This window comes from Pezoporus flaviventris, unplaced genomic scaffold, assembly GCF_033815535.1.
Source record: "Pezoporus flaviventris isolate CSIRO_AGI_PZ_B2104156 unplaced genomic scaffold, CSIRO_AGI_Pfla_v1 ptg000078l, whole genome shotgun sequence".
Taxonomy (NCBI): Eukaryota; Metazoa; Chordata; class Aves; order Psittaciformes; family Psittacidae; genus Pezoporus; species Pezoporus flaviventris.
In genome coordinates, this window is record NW_026892626.1 from 14,781,626 (window position 1) to 14,803,614 (window position 21,989).

At 43.4% G+C, this 21,989-nt stretch overlaps 1 protein-coding gene across 4 annotated transcripts in view; it reads right to left on the reverse strand.

Annotated features, from left to right (window-relative positions):
- The window catches only part of TTYH3 (tweety family member 3), a 78,582-nt gene that overhangs the window by 25,831 nt on the left and 30,762 nt on the right, over positions 1–21,989 (reverse strand). For all 4 annotated transcript variants that reach the window (XR_009746933.1, XM_061473527.1, XM_061473524.1 and 1 more), the window contains exons 2-7: positions 13,071–13,240; positions 5,846–5,957; positions 4,978–5,198; positions 4,093–4,188; positions 1,505–1,577; positions 1,081–1,156 (exon numbers count right to left, since the gene is read on the reverse strand). Coding sequence is in view for 3 of the 4 variants with exons in the window: in XM_061473527.1 (XP_061329511.1) it covers positions 1,081–1,156; positions 1,505–1,577; positions 4,093–4,188; positions 4,978–5,198; positions 5,846–5,957; positions 13,071–13,240 (748 nt within the window). In the remaining variant the exon portion in view is untranslated. The remainder of the gene's footprint in view (positions 1–1,080; positions 1,157–1,504; positions 1,578–4,092; positions 4,189–4,977; positions 5,199–5,845; positions 5,958–13,070; positions 13,241–21,989) is intronic.

The following is a 21,989-nucleotide window of genomic DNA, read 5'->3' on the forward strand; positions in this document are numbered from 1 at the left end:
AACAGTTCTTATTGCTTCCAATCCCTGCATCCTCAGCCATAGCTACCTACCTAATTTCTGATCAGTTGCACAGTGAGAGGCAGCATTTGGCTAAGCACCCAGCCATACACTAGACCTTCTGTACACAAGGCAAAGATTCTCTGATTCCACTAAATAAGAACTAGGGAAAACACAGATGGCTCCTTTTGCATATCAGCGTCATTGCTTATTTGTGTTTTATCATACAGAGGAACTATCAGGGGAGAGAAGGTAGGAGAAAAATTAATTTTTATCTAAGCAGCAAATTCAGTCCTGAAAAATCCTTTTCATTTCTAGCACTTACAGTGTCTTTGCTGGCACTTTCTTGTTAAACCACAGTTCTAAATGCCACTTTTGCCCCCCACCGAGGTCCCAACTGGAGGCACCCCACATCTCACCAATCACTTCAGTCTAAATTAGGCACCACAAACCCAAAACCCATTAGTACTTCAGCTGGATGCCACTGTGATGGAAGCATCTAGCTTTAAATGGAACAGGATAAACAAAAATACTGCATTTATAACGGAAAGGGAAAAATCATACTTATTTGTGGCACTTTCCATTCATTTACCCTTTAAATTAAAGAAACTACTATTTATAGCCCCCATGAAGAAAAAAATATAGATATTTGTTGATAAGAGATGTAAAAATGACTATTCTGGATTCAAGAACATAAGAGCAAGTTTTAAAAATGACAACTCAAACTGTACATTACTATTGCCACACTTCTGCCACTTAGAGAGGAGAACAAGATTCAAGAGTGCTATACTTAGAGCAGAATAATCCAGAGACTTCTGGTTTTCCATTTTATGAGTTATTTCCAAGACAGAAGAAAGGTTCTGAAGGCTCTTCTGACAAAACTGTACATGTACACTTCTGATCAGGGTATAAATGCTTCCTCGGGAAGACATTGGTTTTCCAGAGCTCCACAAACATATGCTTTTCCCACTGTGTGCAAGCTCCTCTGTTCCAAACACAGCCTTAAATTCTCAGCCCCTACCATGCTCCTATGTGACAGCTGGAGCCACAGTACCCCGTGCCAAAGCCAGTCCCAGCACTTACCAGCACTAAGCACTGCATTCTCTTCAACCACTTTGGAGACATAAGCATCGGGGTTAATACAGAAGTCACTGGAGCCCTAGATAGATGCAAGACAAAAGGGAAAAAGAATATCAAAGAACACCAGTATCAAAGACCAATTGAGCCAGGTTAACATCAGGGAACTCTCTACTATGGTCATGTTTCAGATGCTGAAGTCTCTCATCGTCACCCCCACTAGCACTGCCTTACACAAGCACAGCAGTGCTGGAGTACCAGCTAGTGCATCACACCACAGAGAAAGGAGGAGCTCTCCACTTTTCATAGATGGAAATTGCTAGGACAGCTACTTACAACAAGATGTGCTATAAAACACAGTGCAACATTAATCTCATGACTGATAAACCTGCAGCAAAGGGTGAACGGGACTTGGATCAGAGCCACTTACCACAGCGACAGCCAACTCCAGACCCAGGGATCCCCAGCTGACAATCAGGGCAAACACCCCAAGCAAGCACACCCTGTGGGAGACAGACAGATGGCAGATGTAGCAGCTCTGATTTCAAGCAGATCCTTCCACAAGATGTATTATTTGGAGTCCAAACCAATTGCCAAACCCAAAGTTATCTTCAGATAAACCATCCCCTTTCATATGAACAGCAGCAGAGAAGTTTATATCCAACTCTTGGTTCCCATGTTACCTGGCCCTGGGCCTGCAGGGAAGGAAGAAGAGGGTGGAAGCAAAGTCTTACCCTGCTTCTAGCAGGGAAGCCAAGGCACAAAGACACAGGGGTGGCTGTAAGGAAGGCAGATCAGCAGATGGATCCCACTGTTTTCAGTCCCACTGCTTTCACTATTCCCATTCTGGACTTTACTTTCCAGGTCCAAAGACATTCAAAGAAAAAAAACCCAAAACATCCTGATCCAAAATTGGACAAATCCCTCCTGTTTCTAGAATAAACAGGTGGTTGTTAGGTGTAAGCACTGCATGGCTAAGACAGTGGGAGGGAACACTCAGTCTCTGTTAGGACATCTCCTTTGGTTCCAAGCAGCACCTAAGCATCCCACAAAGCCCCAGGAGACACAGTCACCTGCAGGCAAACAGTTCAGAGCAACAGCTGAAGTGCCTAGCACTGTCATGTGAGTCCATCTCTTCACAGGTTTCAAAGTTCTCTTCCGAGAGCTGGACCTCATTACCAACAGAAACAGTGGGAAGTGGCTGCTATCAAGGAGAGAGAAGGCAGAGGGGTGGCAGAGCAGTGGTCTCAGTGATGTTGAGCTACCACACACCAGTGGAAAAGGGCTTTGCACTTCCCCAAATGGTGCATTAGCTCTTCACCTTTGCTGTCAGAATGAGTGCTAGAGATGCTTAGGCAAAAGTGCTCCTCAACTCCCTCAGGTCCAGCGATAGAGGCTAACAAGCAGTTTCATTTTATGTATCCCTATCTTCAAAGCCAAGGGACTTTGGGTTGCTCTCTCAGGGATACCTTTTCCTTCAGGCTTGGAAACATAAAAGCAGGTTCCCTCCCACCCACACCCTGAAGAAAACAAAGCAAAACCTGTTCATAACCAAGATATTTTTTATTCAAACCTAGTGCTAGCATCTCTGTAAGGAAAGGACATCTCTTTTTTTCTGTTGTATTTGTCTCATTGAAGAGTAGAGCTGTAAAAAATAAATCTATAGGTCTCCATTAAAAAGAAATCTACCCTTCAGTCTACTGGTTTATTTTGATTTTGAGTAATCCCTATTCTGTGAATGGATTCTGCTCGCCTTGCAGAAGTAATGGAGCTTCACCAGACTGACCCCTGTGCAGCACTGTGGAGTGAGACACTAAAGACTTTATTGTACTTTTTCCAAATGGATGGAAAAAATATTATCCAGGGATCAGCAAGGTTCTGTGGTTTTATGACAACAGACAACACAGCTTGGTGCCTCAGCTGAGCAAGGGTAATCAATAAGACATATTTGTTGTTTTATCTTAAATGAAGATGACTGGGTCAGTAACTGATTGTTTGGCTGAAAGATCTAAAACTGGCATTTCACCATCTTGCTTGGCTGTGATACATTTGCTTCTTTATGCCATGTGCTCCCTTTGGGGAATGCCTTAATACGAACTTTTGGCTAACGGGGAATGAGATTCTAATTTAAACCCTGGGTTTACCATCTGTGCATACACACTTGGACTTTTGTCTGTATAACCTGCCAGGTATGAAGTCACCTGGCAAATAATAAATCTGAATATGCATTCAAGTTATTAAAATGGCATCACCATGTACCAGGATAAACTCTTGGCCACGGCAGTTGTCGAACTGTCGCTGGGTTTATGATACCAGATCCTTTGCCAAACGTGCCAAGCTAAACCAAGCTACACAACAGGGAGAGGAATACTTGCTCTTGTAATGGGGCCTGAGCATGGCAGCATTTGCAGTGCCTTTTAGAAATAGGCATGCATTAATATTGCAGTACCATGGCAACAAGACTCCTCCTCATAACTGTACAAACCATTGCTTGTTCTCAGTTTAACACTGCTTGTTCTTCAGGTATGACAGCCAAAGGTAAACAAGAGCAGAGCATGACACAAAAGGCATGCTACCAGGTTGTGCAGATATATGCAATGCTTAACAGCACTTAACAAATGCCTTCACAACTGTAGAGGATTAAAGGGAGATTTTAAAATCCCATAAATTTAAAGGGAGGATATTCACATTGCCATCTTCCAGCAAATGGAGGCTACCAAAGCTACCCACTGGAAGGTAGACTGCCCACATGAGTTCCTCATCTTGCACGAGAGGGCAATGGACACCAGCACTATTGCAGTTTATAGCTCAAGAACCTTCCTGCAAAGATCTCTAACTTAGCCCCAATCCTACCCACGGAGCTATGCTCTACAAAGTGTCTTTACATCAAGAAGCTCATTTAAGATGTTCAGTCTCAGAAGTCCTTGATATCAACTAACAACAGCCTAAAGCTTTAAACTAGCAGGCACTCGGATTCAGATGGCCTTCCTTATCCTCTGTGCCTGGGTCAGAACTTACCCCATAAGAATGGCCCTGGAGTTTCTAATGAGCCCAAAGAGCACCAGCAAACATATCAGGACATGGAAGAGGAGCAGGCCCAGGTATCCCAGCCACCTGCAGCAAACAGAATACACAGTCTGTAAAGGAAAACTGGTGGACAAAAGGCACAGATCAATAAGCTAGTGTGACTCATGGGAAAAACATAGCCCTTTTATTTAAGTAAAAGCCACCACTAATGATTAATGTCCAGGGAGCTCTGGATACTTGCTGGGTCTAGAGTCAAAAGAGGTAAAAACATTTACACAGCATGGCCAGCATGCACAGTTGCTGAGAAATGAGACTGCTAATCTTGTTCTTGTGTAAAGTTATATGCAACTAGACACCATCAGGTGAAGAAGAGGCATTGCATCTTCTTGAATTCCCTAGACGTCTGTTAGAAAATGCTTATTTATTCCACCTGTGTGGACTGAGGTTTTATTTCATGGAAAACCACTGATGCAATCTTTTATTAAACATGTTTAATAAAAGGGAACATTAGGATGTGCTGTTAACTTATGGAACCAGTCCATTTTTCTGCTCTATTTAGCTACTGTGCCATGCAACTACAACACACTGATTAGGACACAACAGTAACTCTCTCTGTGGCTCTTTTTTCCCCAGTGTTAGAATAAGCTACACATTCAGAGTGAGGTTCCCTTCAGCTGGTAATACACACAGTTAAGAAAAAAGTTGTCCCACATTTTGATTTAAATTGAATGCAGTTTTGCTGTAAGAAACAAATGAGCTACGTGAGCCAACAGCACCTGCGGTAATATACAGCGCCTCTGGCTCAGCCATCCAGAAGACACACATCATTCTTGCAAAACAGATGCTACTACATCTACACTACAGCATGCTACACACCTGTACCAGTCATAGAGGTCAATCTGAATTGCCAGCTCCTCCAGAGACAGCTCTTCATTCTTCCAAAAGGGGATCTCGGTTGTTTGCCTGACCAGCTCATCCAAGAGACCTTGCAGTTTCTGGATAACATGCAGGTAGTCGGTCTGCTTTGTGAACATCTCCTCCAGGACAAGCAAGTTTGGTTCTGCTGTTTGGTTCAGGGCCACTGCAGTATCTAGTACCTGTATTATGGGAATGTAAGAGGGAGTTAAAAAAAGGATGGCAAAAGTTAGATAAATAATTAAAGGACAAGAAGTCAAGGAAGTAAAAGAGGATCCATTCTTACAGCAAGTCATGGACATCTACCAGATTACCAGTCCTCTGTCCTAGAGGCTCAGACTGCTTACCCTTCAAAAGCAACTTATAAGCATCTACAAAATAATTTGTTTGAAAGTAGTCCAATAATAGCATCTCAGCTGAACCTTTAACACATGCACACATTTAGCTACCATCAGGGTCACAGAATGATACCATGAAATTAGAGGCAGCACAAGAACAACTGATTGTGCTAAAACGATACATTTTACTAAGAGATTTGTCTGCTTTGGCCTGCCTCCTCTTCCGGGTGTGGAAGGGAGCTGATCAGGAGCTGTTTATAAACCTAGCAAAGGGAAGACTTCATTTAACAAGCTGTGTTTGCTTTGATATTTTTAGAAGAGCTGAAGCAATCACCACTCAGCTAATGGAAATTTTAGCACATCTCTAAACCCAGAGACTAACAAAAAATAGGAAAAGATACAGGCACAGCCAGATTCAAGACAAGAGCTGCTGAGCAAGTCTGCTCATTCCCACACTCTCTCTTTGCTAGCACATCTCTCCTAGTGCTTACCCTGTCCTGGACACCAGCCACAGTGCGGTTTGCATGGCGTAGCGAGTACGTCAGCCGGTGAATGCCGTCACTGGTCTCTCCATTCCCATAGAAGCCTACAGCAATTCCAGCACTGCAGAGAAAGAAAGGGTAGGGTTAGAGCTAAATGGCAAGCTATATAATGCATGGCTTATTAGTACAGCACCCTTGGTAATCACATCAGCACTTGCCACAGAAAGGGAAGACTCGTATCAAAGATTCACAGAACGGTTTGGGTTAGAAGGGACCTTAAAGATCATGTAGTTCCAACCCCCTGCCATAGGCAGGGACAACTGCATGCACCCCTAAGGGAAGCTGGGGTCATGCTCCTCAGCAACCACTAAAAAAATCACCTGTAAATGTTTGCCTGCGTTTTCCACTCAGCCATCAACTCCCTATATAGAATCCATATGATGAACAGAGGCACACCATCCCTTCTCAATGTGTAGATTTCATTTATGGTACAATAATGAAGATCTCTTGCAGAATAAGCCATGGGCAACCACAAATTCAGCCAGCCAAGCAGCTCTCCAGTGGCTCCTCTAGGAGCTACTGTTGCTATGTCAGGCGACACATGCCTTCTCTGGATGTAAAATACAGATTGTTTCATTAAATTTCTTAACAGCAGGACACAAAGAGCTTGCATTGACTGCTGTCCCATGATGGTGGTTCCTCTGTATTTGCCATGCCTTCTACGCTGTGAACTATCTATGAACCTCATCTATCTTGATTTATCTTCCTATTAGAAGCATTTGTGTCACACTGACTTAGAGTACTGGGAAAGAAGGCTTAATAACTTAGTGGGACAAAAGGCTTATTTATTGTTAAAGCAAATGAATTTCAAGCTTGTGGACACAATTCAGCTCCAGCTGCTTAGCAAATTACCACCTATCAGATGATTTGCCATAACTGTCCACACATATCAGCCTGCCCCAATTATGAAGTAAACCATATTAGCTTAAGCCTCACTTAAAGGGGGAGGATCCTGTAAATGAGTTGCAACCAAGAGATAATCTCATGCAAGTCAGTGATACATCTTCTATTAAAGCATCACTGCAGGAACTCGCAGTTCCTCTTCCCAAGCCCATTTTATCTAATAATAGAGGAGGAAAGAGCTTGTGAAGGGGTCACACAACTCAACTCAAGGCAAAAAAAAACACATTACCAAGATACAAAATTTCTATTCTTGTGTCACATTTAGTTTCAGCGCTCCCAGGATCTGTTCTGGGAAGGTTCTCACAATACCAGGGCTGTGTCTGTGGTAGTGGAAAGGAAGGTGTTGGTGGTTTTGGTGTAAATCTGAAGTTATTCTGGACAAAACGGTTTCTTCACAGTTTCTTCTTGTGCTTGAGTTACAGCACTACGCTCACAGAGCTGGTTTGAAGGGGGAATAAAAGAGGAAGGAAACAAGCCAAAACCCAGCTTTCAGAACAAGCAAGCATAGTGCCTTTGTTTAACAGGAAGGGCCACTAAAGGATATTAAGCATTCTTCACCAGCACCACCACCCAGCTGGGAAATGAAGCCAAGCAGGCAAGCCAGAGCGGGCTTTGTCTTGATAACAGACCCTTGCAGATTTGTTCTGGCACACACATCAATCCACAGTCCAAATGACTGTTTCTGCTCTTGCTCCTCTGCTGCAGGAAGACAGCATCCATCCCTCCTTGCCTGGGTTCATCCACTTCAGACAGACCAATATAGTTCACATGGGTGCATTTTCACTTTCTCCTCATAAATACAAGAAATAGAAGCAAAGATCACACATTGGAAGTGGATCCACTGTGAAAATCTGTGTGATGCTTTTTCCAACAACTGACTCTCCACAAATTATAGAGAGCTTGGCCCATAAAAACCTCAGCTGAAGAGCCTTCCAGGGGCATTAGGCAGCCTACATCATATCTAGAAAGGCAGCAAGTATATAACTCTTAGCATTAGTGTTAATACAAGAAATTATCCTCTTTCTTCATGAGCACCATTCCTCAAACATTTTCCTAATGCAAATGATGTTGGTAATTAAAGAGAAAAACCCTTTGCATTCCTCGCTGGCTGCAGCTATTATCGGAGCTGATAACGCATGCCTAGGATGCATGGGGGCAGAGGGGATAAAAAAGACACACACACACTTCTTACACTTAAAGAGATTACAGAGCCAGAGCTATGCCCAGGATAAGGCAACTCAGCATCCCATGGCTTGAATTTCCTCTTGTCTTATCAGAGCAAACATTCAGAAAGACCCTTTCGCTCTCCTGAGCAGCAGCAAACTTTAGTAGTTGTTTCTACTACAGACACACAAATTGCAGAACATTCTTGACATTCAATATGCAGATCTGACCCCTTTAATTAGCGAGCAGTTTTTATTCAGCCTGTTACAGCTACTAGAAGCTTATTCTTTCAGCAAAGGCTTGGTAAGTGCCCAAAACCTGCTGTTTGGCTCTCAGCATTCCCAGCACAGTAGCACTGTTACGGTGGAAAAGACTCAGAAACAGCACTCTGCAGTAGCAGCAGTTATCTTGCCCTTAAAGATGCAGCACAGATAGGTACATCAGTCAGTTTACTCAAAGGGACCATTTTTGAAGTGCTAGCAATGACTGGCAAGTGACTTGAGACTTGTTACCCTATTGAAGGCAGAACTAACCCAGCAGCCATCCCTAGGATTCCTATCCATCCCTGTGCAAACCACTGCTTTGACCTCCCTTAAACCCTCTAGGCAGTCACTATTCCTGAAAGAAAACACTAGAGCAATAGAAATTGGGATAAAAGCCATTTTATTCAAGTAACAAATTCCTCTAGACATGCATCTCTCACATTCACTAGAAACTACACCTAAAGCATTAAGTTTTCCATTACTGCCCAGCAAAAGCCAGCTCCACATTCAACCCCTGTGCTAGCAAGAACCACTTACACTGCCATTCCTTCTCCTAGGAGCAAGCTGCACAGATCTGTGGCAGTTCCCCTTACTATCATCCTAGAGAGGGAAGGAAAACATCCCTGAATCCCAGGCTGGGGGCAGCTGCCGGGACCCACGCTGTGACTGAGGAGGGGGCAGAGCTGAAGGGCAGGCAGTAGGAGAGCTGCCAGTGGGGGAAGAGAACTGTTGCTGCTTAGTTTTCTGTTTGCATTTGGCTTCATCTAAATCCAATAGTTGTTTCAAATCCCTGCCTACACACATGGGTGTAAGTTGCTATTGTTTAAAGCAGATTTAAGGATTTACGCTAGTTTTTAACTACCTTCTATTTGATTAAAGAGAAACAGAGGGGCTTCATCTATTTAAGGGCATTCTTTTAAAGTAAAAATAGATCAACTCATCTTAACCCAACAGTGTAAGTCCTTGAGGTCAGGACAAATCACATGGCTTCTTGTACAAACCCTGGGGGCTCAGTAACCTCAGATACAGCTGATCCATCTCCCACAAGAGGATGACAAAATCCTCACCCAATGGGGAAGGCTGCATTTCTGTCACGCACCGTGGATACAGGAACAGCATTCCTGAATGACACAGCTTTTTTCCACCCTAGCACCCTCTGGAAGATACTCCAACGCATTTTCAACGCTTCTATAGGAAAGTCATCTCCACTTCTGCTATTCTGGCTTCTGTCACACTCCCCTCCCTAGCACACACACACACCTCTCCTGAATTCACGCTGTCCCTTCCTCAATTCCTCCTCCCAAACCTACCTTTGTCATTCTTCCATCACTTCCATTACCCCCACCTCTCTCCTGCTTTCATTCTCACTCATATTTTTAATGAAAATCTCAGAAATCAACCTATCAAGCTCTTACAGGCCGTTTAAGCTGCTCTGCTATTCAATACTGCATTTAAAAAAGCCACTTGGCTACTCAGTCCTTTTGGTATGTTTTAGGAAACCCACTTATTTTAAGTCAAGAAAGCTGCTGAGCTTAACACTGTCATCACTGGAGCACACCCACAGAAACACAGTAGGGAGATAGTAAACTGTACCAGCTCTTCAAAGAGTTATATGACATAAGACAGAAGAGCAGCATGCCACGATTTCCACGTATTCCTGTAGATTCAACAGTACCATTTAATGTACTGCATATTGTGTGCACACACTTCAGCATCACTTTTCAGCAAGACTCAAGAAATTCAAGTCTGCGGAATAGCTTTCTGTTGTTTGTATGCAAAAACCATATGGGCTTAGGACATCCCCTGATAAAGAACAAGAAATATCAAGTGCAATTCCGAATTAGCTTGCAACATGACCTGCAAAAAAATGTTTTGTGGATTGCTCAGGGTATACATGAACAGCAGAATGTTAATCTGATACAGTGAGTATATACATGCCTTCTGGTGGTGAGATCCTCCTGGTTTAATACCCACGCACAAACAGTGAAAACTCCTCCGGGTACCCAGTCACCAGTCTGAAAAGATGAACACTAGCCATTCACATCACATCCTTAGAAATGAATAATCTAACTACACCAAGTCATCTTTAATTACAGGAACTTCATAAGGAGAGCCCTTTTTAGACTTGATCTTCTCAGGAGGAATGTTAATTTGTCTCTCTAATTACCACCTTGCACTTTCGCACCAAGGGAAAGCGCTATTACTGGCACTTTAGACAGCAAGTTTTCACCATCTATTTGTACCCATTTCTTTCACGTACCTTCTCCACAAAGCTTCTTACCCACCTTCAGAGCTGAGCTCCCTCCTGGGAGAGTTAGGGTCACCTAAACTAGTGGATGAGATGATTTATAAGACAACTCCCAATACACAGAAACCGATCAAAACTGTCAAGGACTAGAAGTTAAATAAGTATTCAAGGAATAATCTAGGCAAATCATTCTTACTTTGTGGCTAGAGCAACTGGGAACACTCATTAGAGAGACATTTTATTGGAGAGCTCCTGTTAACCAGTTATCCCTTCTGCTGGCTCAGCATTCTCCCTTTTGCTCAGCAGGAAATATCAAATCATTAGGAAACAGTGATCCACAGCACTCAGCAGGATTCACAGTACAAACAGCCCTCTGAGATTATGTACTACGTAAATAAGCATGTACTAGGCACAGCTGGACCTAACCAGAGTTAAGTAGTTCTAGGATAGGAAGACAACATAGGTTAACAACAGATAACCAGAGTTAACTAGTTCTAGGATAGGAAGACAGATCAGCTGCTACTTGGGACCTCTCATTGCTTCAGCATCCATCCTACTTCTCTCCCCTTGCATATGGTGCTACACACTGTCTCCCAGGTCAGCCTACTGTCAGGCAGACATTCAGAATAGCCTTATTCCCCATCACTCTGAGGCATCACAGCATCTGCCCGTCTGGCACTTTTGCTATGTGTAACACACAGCTCGGATAGGATATATCCAGTGGACTAATCTTTAGCTGTTAGTATCTAAATGGGACTTCCTGCTAGCACAGATCAGATTCCTTGCTTGTCAGAAGCCGCATCTACATTCCCAGCCAGGCAATGAGCACACAGTGCCAAGAGGTGCCAGTTTGAGTGCACTGTTGTGCCCAGCTGCTGGAAAAGGTGCAGAAAACTGACCTCAGCTTTGCAGGAGAGCAGCAGCACTTGGACAGCACCTTCACTCACTATGGATGGTACCAACCTGCTATTGCTCAAGTGCCAACAACATCAGAATGGATATTTAAAACTTGATTAAAAGAAGCCAAGACATACTCATTCAATATCACTGTAGATTCAGGTAGAATCTTAGTTGTAAGGATACTCCTATATCTAATACTTGCAAAAACAAATGGTACAACAAGGATGAGAACTACTGGTCTGGATTTTGAGGAAGCTTAAGCAGTTTTCCAGCTTGCAGACTTGACTGGGAGTAACATCAAGTTTACCAGAATTTACATGGTGACCTTCCAACTTCAAGTTGTCTCTCACATGCTGTTCTACACACCTCCTTCTCACCCTTTCCACAATTAAAACCAATCAACTACTACACTCTGCAGCAGCTGCCCTGGACACACAGGCTACTTTACAATAGCTAACAAGAGCCTGTGGCAGCAGCACAACTATAAATAGCATCAATAAGAAAGGGTTAGGACCACAGCACTTTCAGTGGATTTGAATGGATGCAGCTGAAGCTGCCGAGATCACTAAAAAGAAAGGTGAATGAGGCTGAGATTTCTTTTTTGCAAGTTGTTTTCTGGTTTGCCTTTCCATTCCTATTTGCATTCAGCAAAGTACAGAAGAGCTCCCTGCAAAGATGGCAACATTGGCTAGTGCAGTAGGTCTCCTCCTCAACACTGAGCCCCTGCCTCTACAGGCAAACCCATCCCTAGCCACCAAACAGAATGTCTGCTCTGCAGTGTTTGTTCCAGACTTCAGGGGTTTTCTATTCTCTTAAGTATGTGGCTTGAAAGAACAAATATACAAATGCATTAGTAGCACAATCTAGCTCTTGAACAGCTAAGCCTGGCCTTCACAGAACATTCTCACCTTCAGAAAGATCACATACCAGATCAGCAAGTAAACACAAAAAAACATTGTTATCTCTTTTCTGAATAGAAGGCTGTTCCCAGCCCTGCCAGCCCTGCAGAGGGGCAGTTAAGACCACTTGGAGTCTTGAGGGAGAGAGTAGATGATGCATGGGATTGTAAGAAATGCAACGCTCAATCTCAATAGACAGCTCATTTTCAGAAACCCTTCTTTTCATTTCATCTCCACAACCTTCTATTGCTCACTCATAACATGAAATGTTACTGACACTAGCACCATTACTAGCAACCCTTGGAGATGGTACATTAGCGCAGATAACGAAATGCAGCAGTGTCTTACACAGGCTGCAAAACCTGAATGTCCACTCCAGCCAAATACAAAAGAATCCTCTGTGCCTCTTTTGTCCTAATCTACTCCACCACAGTCATTTTTTTTGGACACTGGATTCTAAGAAATCTCCAACCAGACATGATAAATATTTCAACTGTATCCATCCCATTTAAGCGATAAGCTCCCAAGGATGCAGTGTCCTTGATTTACCACTTGCAAAGCATCAAAGAGCAAGACATTAGCTATTCCTTTTCACACTGCTCAAACCATTAGCCAGTTCAGCAAGTGGCAGAAAGGAAGAAAATACATTAGATATGTAAGTCATACGTGTATCAAATGGAAAGAGGGATTACTGCCAACATTCACTAACTAGACCCAGCATACCAAGCATGAATATGCACGCACAGGACACACCACCCTAAATGACAAGGAGGATCCCTTTCAGGCCTCGACCGTACCTGCACACCAGGGTTGCAATGATGACACACCATGCTGTACAGCAGCAGTCAGCATTTAGATGTTCTTCACTCTTCCGATGGCGGCAGCACAGCCAAAACGAGTAGAACAAGAGAAAGAGCAGGTCCAGAGCAAGGCAGGAGAGCGCGATGCCACCCAACAGCAACAGGGCCTGTGGAAAACAGAGATAGCATCACATCTGACCGCGGCACAGCCATAGCAAGGGTGTGAATCAGGGCCCAGATGTTTAAGGGCTCTGCAATAAGTCAGTGCCAAGGAACACCTTTAAAGTGAGTTGGGGTTTGTGTATTTTTTACATATAAACAGGAGATTTTTAGCCCCACTTTCTTCCCTCTCCGCATCCCACTCAATGAAACCTGGAGAATGGTTGGACTTGATGATCTTAAAGGTCTTTTCCAACCTAGTTGATCCTATGTTCTGTGCCCTAAGCAGTAAATTGCAGACTGGGACAGACAAAATGGCTCAGTTAACAGACTAAGTGAATCAGAGAGGGTTTTCCTCTTTACTCCTGAGCAGAGAGGTCAGCAGATTTAAAGGGGAAAAAAAAGTTCAGCCAGCTGCCTCTATCTGCACAGTTCTTTAATCTTCATGAATAAATATGCAGGCTTATTCATTAGAAATCCAAGTGCATGAGTGGGTTTGAAAGGGGGTGGAATTTATTATACATGCGTGAGATTGATTTAAAAAAATGAATCCCCATGCCATGCTTCTGTTCAAGGCAGATCTAGAATAAATGCTAAATCCCTCCATATACCATTCGCATCTATAGGTACAACAAACATGGATGCTACAGACACATTGGCTTGAGGCCATCCCAAGCTGAGTTACTGTGTTATACCTATTTCTCGTCAGATGTTCCTGGGCAGAAAGGAAGCAGTAAGTGTTTAATTCTATTCTAATTTCATTTTGCTCCTTTCAAATTTCTCTGTATTTGGAAAAACCTAGATTAAACCCCCAAAATGCAAAATAATTTTGTTAAATATAATGTAAAAAAAAAAAAAAAAATCCATTCTAGCCCCAAATCCAGCCACACTTTCCCACATGAATTGATCAAGTAAAAGGATGTTATTTTATCCATATGCTTTTTTGGATAAACCCCTGGAGTGGTGACAAGTGCCAGCTTATTAGAAATGACTTGAATATCTGGAAAGGTCCTAAGTCACCCGCTGTTGTCCCAGTATTGAAAAGGCAGACAGATTTCTATCAGCAAACCTAAACCAAAGCTTTGTTCTTTTAAATCAGTATCTCTTTTCCTCCCCATGAAGAAATTCCTTAAAGACCATTTATATGCTTCCTCCCGATTGAAACAACAACTTCCTCCTGGTCAAAGAAATAAACCAAAGGATGCTGTGATTAAAGTAAGATTCTTAACAAAACTGGTGACTGTTTCTAACAGGGTCTGGTAGTAACTTGCTTTTTGTAGGCTTTTCTTCCCCTTCTTTCCCCCCCAGTTTGCTCCATAGGTACTCCCTGATGAGATATTAACCTGGCAAAATGTACGAGCCACACAACATACTTTCCAGCCAAGCAAACGTCAGAGTATACAGAGTATAGGGCCCATCAGCTGCACATAACGAGATCCACACTAGTTAAACCTAACTGCTGCCTCACAGATACTCCACATAGCCATACATTGTTTTTTTTCCCCAGCCTAAAGGAACCTTTGGGTTCCAAAGCCCACCGAGCGCACTGGGATGGGGGGAACTTGCAGGGGCTGCTTTCCCAAACTGAACAGCAGAAACTCGGTCCCGTTGTAGGAACTGAACTTTGGTATCTTTAACAGAGAAGAGTGGGGGTGGAAGGGAAAAAGCCCTATCCCCCTTTCCCATGATTATGCCAGATGGTGTGCACGCTGTTTGAGTTCCTCAGCAGAAAGGGGCCTTCGAGAGGGAAGCTGCACTCAGAGCCCCACTTTCTCCCACTTCTGAAGGCTTGCCATGTACAAGCACTCAATACTAATTTAACCAACACATTTGGCATACCAAAGCTCCTTGGGGATATTCTTTATTTTCTAAACACATCAGGCTGCTGTAATGCAAAGCTTTCCTGCACTGCTTGCTTGCACTTCTTTCTTCACACCCTCAACCTTCCTGCATTACCACTGGAAAGATGAATTCAGCTGAAAACATCCTTCCAGCAATTCTTTATCAGCAAAAAAAATCACACTGGAGCTCCAGATGTAGGGGAACAGCCCCCATTAAAAGGCAAAGAAGGAAATACTATAAAGAATAAGGAAAGAATAATTGAAGACTGCAACCTGAGGATCTTGCTTTGAAAGGACACTTAATATATGCTTTCATTTATGCATCTGGCCAAAAGGACTTGGCTGGCCACTACACCACGATCTGTGTTTCATTTTCCAGAGTATTTGTTTTCCATTAATGGATATGTGCCATGACAACAAGTGAAATCATCCAACAGAGCAGTTATTAATCTTTCTGACTGATGAGTCAGTTTAGGACCCAGAGACTGGCTGGCAGTGAAAGCCTGGTTGCAACCAAAGGGATGCCTGTGCCTGCTTGTTGGGATTAAATGACAGTATTTAAAAAAGGGGGGTTGAGGCTGGATAAACCCTCAGCCACTCTACCCTGCAACAGTAAATCTGGGACTCGGTTATCCAAGGCCACGTTATCCTGAGTAAATGTGAAATTATGCACTGGGCCTTTTGCCACAAAAGAGCATCAATTCGTCTTCAAACATTTGCTGAGCTATCAGAACCTTTAGAGCAAATGATGCATGAACTGCCCTTACAGGAAAAAGGAGACAACTTGGAGGAGCAACATTTTACCACTGTGCTGACACTAATGGCAGAAGTGGAGACAAGAGCAGTCCCTGAAAATGAGCGTAAATCCAAGTGGTAACAGCCAGACTGGCAGGAGACAAAGCTACACTGCTAGGAAGCACTTTCAAAATAGAAGTTAATAGCAGTACATGAGCGGCATTGCTAGCTTGGAAAGGCACCATGAAACCTGAATACACCGTGTCTTGTGCAGGAATGGGGCTTGACAGCCTGTTAGTGTTCATAGCCTTTCTCAACTCCAGCATCCTTGCCAGGATTCATGGTATTTACACTTACAATGGGAGTAAGAAGCCAAGAAAAGAGAAGAGGCAGAAAACATCTATGTCCCCGTGCACCAGCACAAAAAGAAACACAGCAAAAACATCCCCTCCAAAAATACCTGAGGGCTGGAATGAGGGTACCCGGAGGTGTTGATGTTATACCTAAGGACATATATGTAGATCGGCCTTTAGTTAGGTCTCTGAGACCATGCCTTATGTTACATCAACTATACCAATAGATAGCCTTATCTACTGGATAAAAAGTCTCCATACAAAACAGTCACTTTCAGCTTCAAGTTCCACATCATTACTTACTTGAACGTATTTGTGGACTGCAGTCCAGGAAGGCTAATTTTACCTGCTGAAAATGCACTTAAGGGGTATATACTCCATCCTACATACATAGTCACAAAGAGAAGCAATCTAAAAAGAGGAGCCACAACACACTGTAATGCAGGAGGTGAATGCTGGGTTACTTTCATGTTAAGTGTCAAGGTTTAACACTGCCTTAAGTGCTCTTTGTTCATCCCTCAACTATACAGAGAAGTATAGGGCTTATGGACCCTTCCGCACGCTGCCATGTCCTCTGCCCTGTGAAGGTTACTTGGCACAAGAAGTCCTGGCAGCAGAACAGGTTTAGGAAGTTAATTCTCAACACACATTGGCACAAAATATTTCATGTGTTTATTGAGCACAGGTTTTACCAACTCTCAACCTATCCAGTCTCCAATGAACACATTCTTTAGACCTTAACTGTGCTAACAGCAGTATGAGTAGTGAGCAGCTCTTCACGTGGAATAGATGACAGCTATTTCTGGATAGCACTGGTATTTCGCTACTAGGTAGAACACTAAAACCTCATTAAGAAACTTGAGAGCAAAGCTGAAGCCTTCAGATAGTTCCTGAAAAGCATGCAGCTTTGCTTTTAAACTTCCATCAACAGTTCTAAAGGTATTTCATCTTAAAACTTCATCATTTCAACCCACAGGACAAACTAGCTACAGCTTTTGAGTATCTTAACACCACAGCTGTCTTAATCATTGCCAGATAGAGAACTGTTTATAGGTTTACCTTAAAGTTGGCTTTTGCCAAGAGAAAGCTTTCCACTGAATCTGCAAGTAGTGTTCCTTCTGGATTTCCATGCAGTGACTTGAGATTGTGATAATAAAACAGACAGAAGAGGTTAAAGGAGTGTGGGAAGAGAAAAACGTTCACCCAGAAGAATAAATGAAGCAACCTGGGCTGCTGCCAAAGGAGCACTCATCTCTATTTATTCCGTGAAGGACGGAAGTCTTCTTAGCAAGAAAAGAAACTGCTGTGGGATAGTGTCATGCCCACACTACTTCCTACACCATTTGGTTTTGCAGACTTCAGGACATCTCTAAGCAGCTTACGTACTCATGGATAAGTAACTGTGTGCTACCAAAGTGATTCTTTTTTGTGAGACTGGCAACGTGAGGAACACACTCTGACCTCCCCCATCAATTCGTTCTGAACATACTGTGTGTTCAGAGACTCTACTTTCATTTCTGAAAAAGGCTGTACATGGTGTTTGTTGGGATACTAAAGTGTCTCAGGATGTCGTTCATCCCACAGCCTCTGCAGAAGGATGCAGGTTTTGGTAGGGAACGAAGCCAGCCACATATTGGCAAATGTAATATGGGGGGAGGATGTGGAAACCACTGCTGATCTCAGCACTAAACCATCCATATCTCCTCTGCCCGGGGGACAGGCCTCCCAGGCCAATTACTGTACTCAACACAGCAGAGGATCAAGGCTGGGCAGGAAACGTGCTGTGGAAGAGGCTTTTCCCACGGTACCGAGATGTATTCTCCTTCATGAGGGATCCCTCAGCAGCATGGAAGAGCACCATGGAAACAGAGGACAGGCTCTACCATCTCATCTCCTTATACAGACATCTCCCAGAGAAAGCACATTGTTAAGAGAGTGCAGTAGATTATACAGATATTTAGGGCAAGTCCACACTGGAGCAAGCAATATAGGCCAACACTTTGCCTTTAGCTTTTTTTGTACTATTGGCTTGCTTTTCTGGAAAAGAGAAAATGCCAAGGATTATGTTGTGTTTTGTTTGGTTGGTTTATTAATCACCTTAAGACAATACAGCAGACATTAGAACAAAACAGATCTACAGTCGAAACAACTCCGAGTATGACTAAATAGCTCAAACGTATATAACCAAGTTGGTTAAATAAACAAGCTAGCTTTCTCAGTGCTGAGAAGCTATCTACACACAGGCAAGGGCATTCCACAGTTAATTGGTATTAGAGCTATGAACTAAAGCCACTTTAATCACAAATGAGTGTTCACACAGGTTTTTAATGTAGTTTAACTAGAAGGGCCTTAATTCAGTGTAGTTTAATTCACTTTAGTGCATTTAAAGTGGTTTAACTAATCTGCATTGAATTTATTCCTTCAGTTAATTCAGATTAATTTCTCAAGTGCCCTTGTGCAGGCAATGACTGTGAACAAGGCTAGGCTGATGAAAGATTCATCATCATTTCCTCCATACTAACATTCTAACCCTTTATTTCATAATTAAAGACTTTGAACACTTCCTTTATATTTGGTCCAGTTCACAGATGTCACCAGTACAAAGGCTGAAAAGACACAACCTCGTTGATAACTTGGTTTATTGCAGTAACGAACACTCAGTACAATCACCACTGGTGTTTTGAGGGCTGTAGTTAAACAATACATAGCACAGGTACCTTTGCGCGTCTCAGCTTCTACAGGGGCAGGTGCTAGAATTCATCAGAGCATCTCATGTCAAAACTAAAGAGAGATGGAAAGCACTGAGTGGAAAGGATTTGCTTAACAATTGGGTTGGATGTTTTTTTCTGCCCACAAATGCAGATCTAAGCCGTGCTAATCACCAGTGAACACTGGAGTCCTATTGGGTGAAGTCAAACAACAACCCATTTATTCCCCTAGCTGTTACCAACTCAGCAATCTCCACCTTACACAGCAAGGCAGAGTTCCCAGAGGTAAGGGGGTCCTCAAAATTAGGATGTTCTTATCCCTAGTTTCTCCATAATGCTGGCTGAAAGCCTCTATGCACTACAGTGATGAAAAGAATGAGACACTCACCAAACTCAGTTTCCACTGACAGGTCCCCACAGACTAAATCTTTTAAATGAGGCTTAGCTCAGAACTGGCAGCTTGTCAAATGAGCATTCTCACTGAAAAGGCAGATTTCCTTTCTGGGGATTCTGCAGATTCCCTTGCAGGGCTCTATATAATCTACCATGGATGCATCAGTGTTCATGCAGGTCTTTGCCTCGAATCCCAGACCAGCAAACTGTGTAAGGAATCCTCTTGGGAATGAGCCTTCAGCTTTAGAAGTTTACGCCTTCCTAGTATTCCCAGTTGGACAAAGTTAAAAGGATTAGTTAAGTTTGTTTAAAGGCAAGAGTCAGATAAATATTTGGAATATTGAGGCAAAGAACACTGAAAGGATAGCTGGAAGAATTCAATGGGCGTCCCGCACTGCTTGTGTCCACACTCAGTTTGCCCAGCTTACCCTGTGCAGACCTACACAGTTTCACCAGACGTTCCTTTCCCACAGATTAGCTCACATATTCCCGCCTAACACTGGCTACTTTACTCAAGGTCCTTCGGAAGGAGCGTTACTTCCTTGGTTAGAAAGCTGTATCATCCATTAAAGCCTTAGAACACAATCTCCTTGCAAGGTAGTTTTCCAGAAAACTGAATAGCAGAAAAGCCCTATGCTATAAAGGAAGTATGAATATAGTGCTCCTACAACTCCGGGATAAGCAAGCGCTGCCTGCATTACCTGGCTTAAACCCAAATGCTGTATAAATTCCCATGCCAAGACAATTCCCCATCCTCAGTTCTGCAGCGGGAGCTCAGCTATGCTCCTGCAGGCCTGGAACTCCCTGAAGGCAAAACATGGCACTGCCAAGCTGCCTGTTGCGTGCACGCAGGGACCAGGGCACACTTGCACAAGCCAGCACATGAGTTAGGCAGCACTGGTGTATTAAAAACGAAAAAGGCAGGAAATGCTTAGGCCTGAAGCCCAGTGACTTAATCTAATTTCCATCCTTTTTCCCTTCCCCCTCCTACAATATGGGCTCTCAGAGACAATGCATTTCATTTAGAGGGAAAAAGTCTCTCTCCTATGTGCCTATCCTTACACATCATCAGGCAAGCACTGGGACACTGCATTTGTTTATCTGTATGTGCTGACCATGCGTGCTCTGGAGTGCACGCCAACCTCAAAGGTTTATTTTCAAGACCCCAGCTGTAAGACATCCGTGCTTTATTTCAGGCTAGCTGCTCTTTCGTGGTTGCTGTTTCTCATTAGATATGGTTTGAAAACCAAGTATTCATACTGCTCCTGTGAATTTCAAGTGCTCTCTACAGATAGGGTCTTTCAGTAGAGATGATTACACACATCATCTCCAAGTCTCCTGTTCCTCCGTAGGACCTAAACCCTGTACCTTACAGGGCCAGATAGGCACTGGTTAAGATTAAATGCCATATCCAGGCTCACAGCAGCTTCTTGATCTTCTTAATCATCTCCTCTTAAGCCAGCCAACCAAATGAGAAGAGATCAGCCACCACAGAGTTTGAAGACACTGAGCTCAAACCCTCAGCTCCAAAGCCCAGACTAGGAAAGGCCTGGCAGGGTGGTCACTGCAAGCAGTATACACCACACAGTACCCCCTGAGCAGGCAGCCATCAGTCTGCTTTGAGACAAGACTTTTGCATGCCACTTCTATTTGGAAGAGGATAAACGAGGCATTAGGGAGGGAGGGGAACACAAACGGAAATGAGCAGAACCACCCCTGACTGGAACAGAAAACAAAAACCTGACCCAGTTGTGGAAACTTCCCCACAGGAACATCATCAACAAGATTAGCCCATCCCATCATCAGGGATGGCAGTGTTTCCATAAGCAGCATGATAAGCACTGTAGATAACGGGGTTCTGCTATTACTTTGTGTTAATTTGAACTTGCTGGTTTGTCTTCAGTGACACAGTATCACACCACTGATACTGTGATGTGATGATCTCATTACATGTGTGTAAAATATGTATAACTGACCAGATTTATACAACCTAGTTACTTAAGAAGTCTTGCTGGGCAAAGAAATTGTTTCCATTTCTTAGCAGTGTGTATGTTCAGTTGCATAGGACACAAGCACAGATGTCCAGCGCAGGCATTCCTCCTCTCACTGTACTTCTCTGGCATCTTCCCTATGCAGCTCATGAGTTGCAGCCATACCAAAGCAGCTGAGAGGGGAAGAGTCTGTTTATGCCCACTTGCCATCTACCCTAATGTCATTGCGTAACCCCCACATAGCAGCTCAGCCCCACAAAGCCACCACTTGTTCACACACACACACACACACACACCCCGGTGGGATGGGGAGAGAATTGGAATAATAAGAGAGAGAAAACTCATGGGTCGAGATAAAGACACTTTAATAGGTAAAGCAAAAGCTGCATACACAAGCAAAGCAAAATAGGGACTCCATTCACCACTTCCCATGGTCAGGCAGGTGTTCGGCCATGTCCAGAACTGCAGCGCTCCATCATGTTACTTGGGAAGACACCATTACTCCAAACATCTTCCCTTCCTTCTTCTTTCTCCAGCTCTGTATGCTGAGCATGACATTGTATGGTCTGGAATATCCACCCTTTGGGTCAGTTGTTGTCCCAGCTGTGTCCCCTCCCAACTGCTTGTACACCCCCAGCCCCCTTGCTGGTGGGATGAGGAGCAGAAAAGGGCTTGGCTTTGTATAAGCACTGCTTAGTGATAATGAAAACATCCCTGGGTTATCAACACTCTTTCC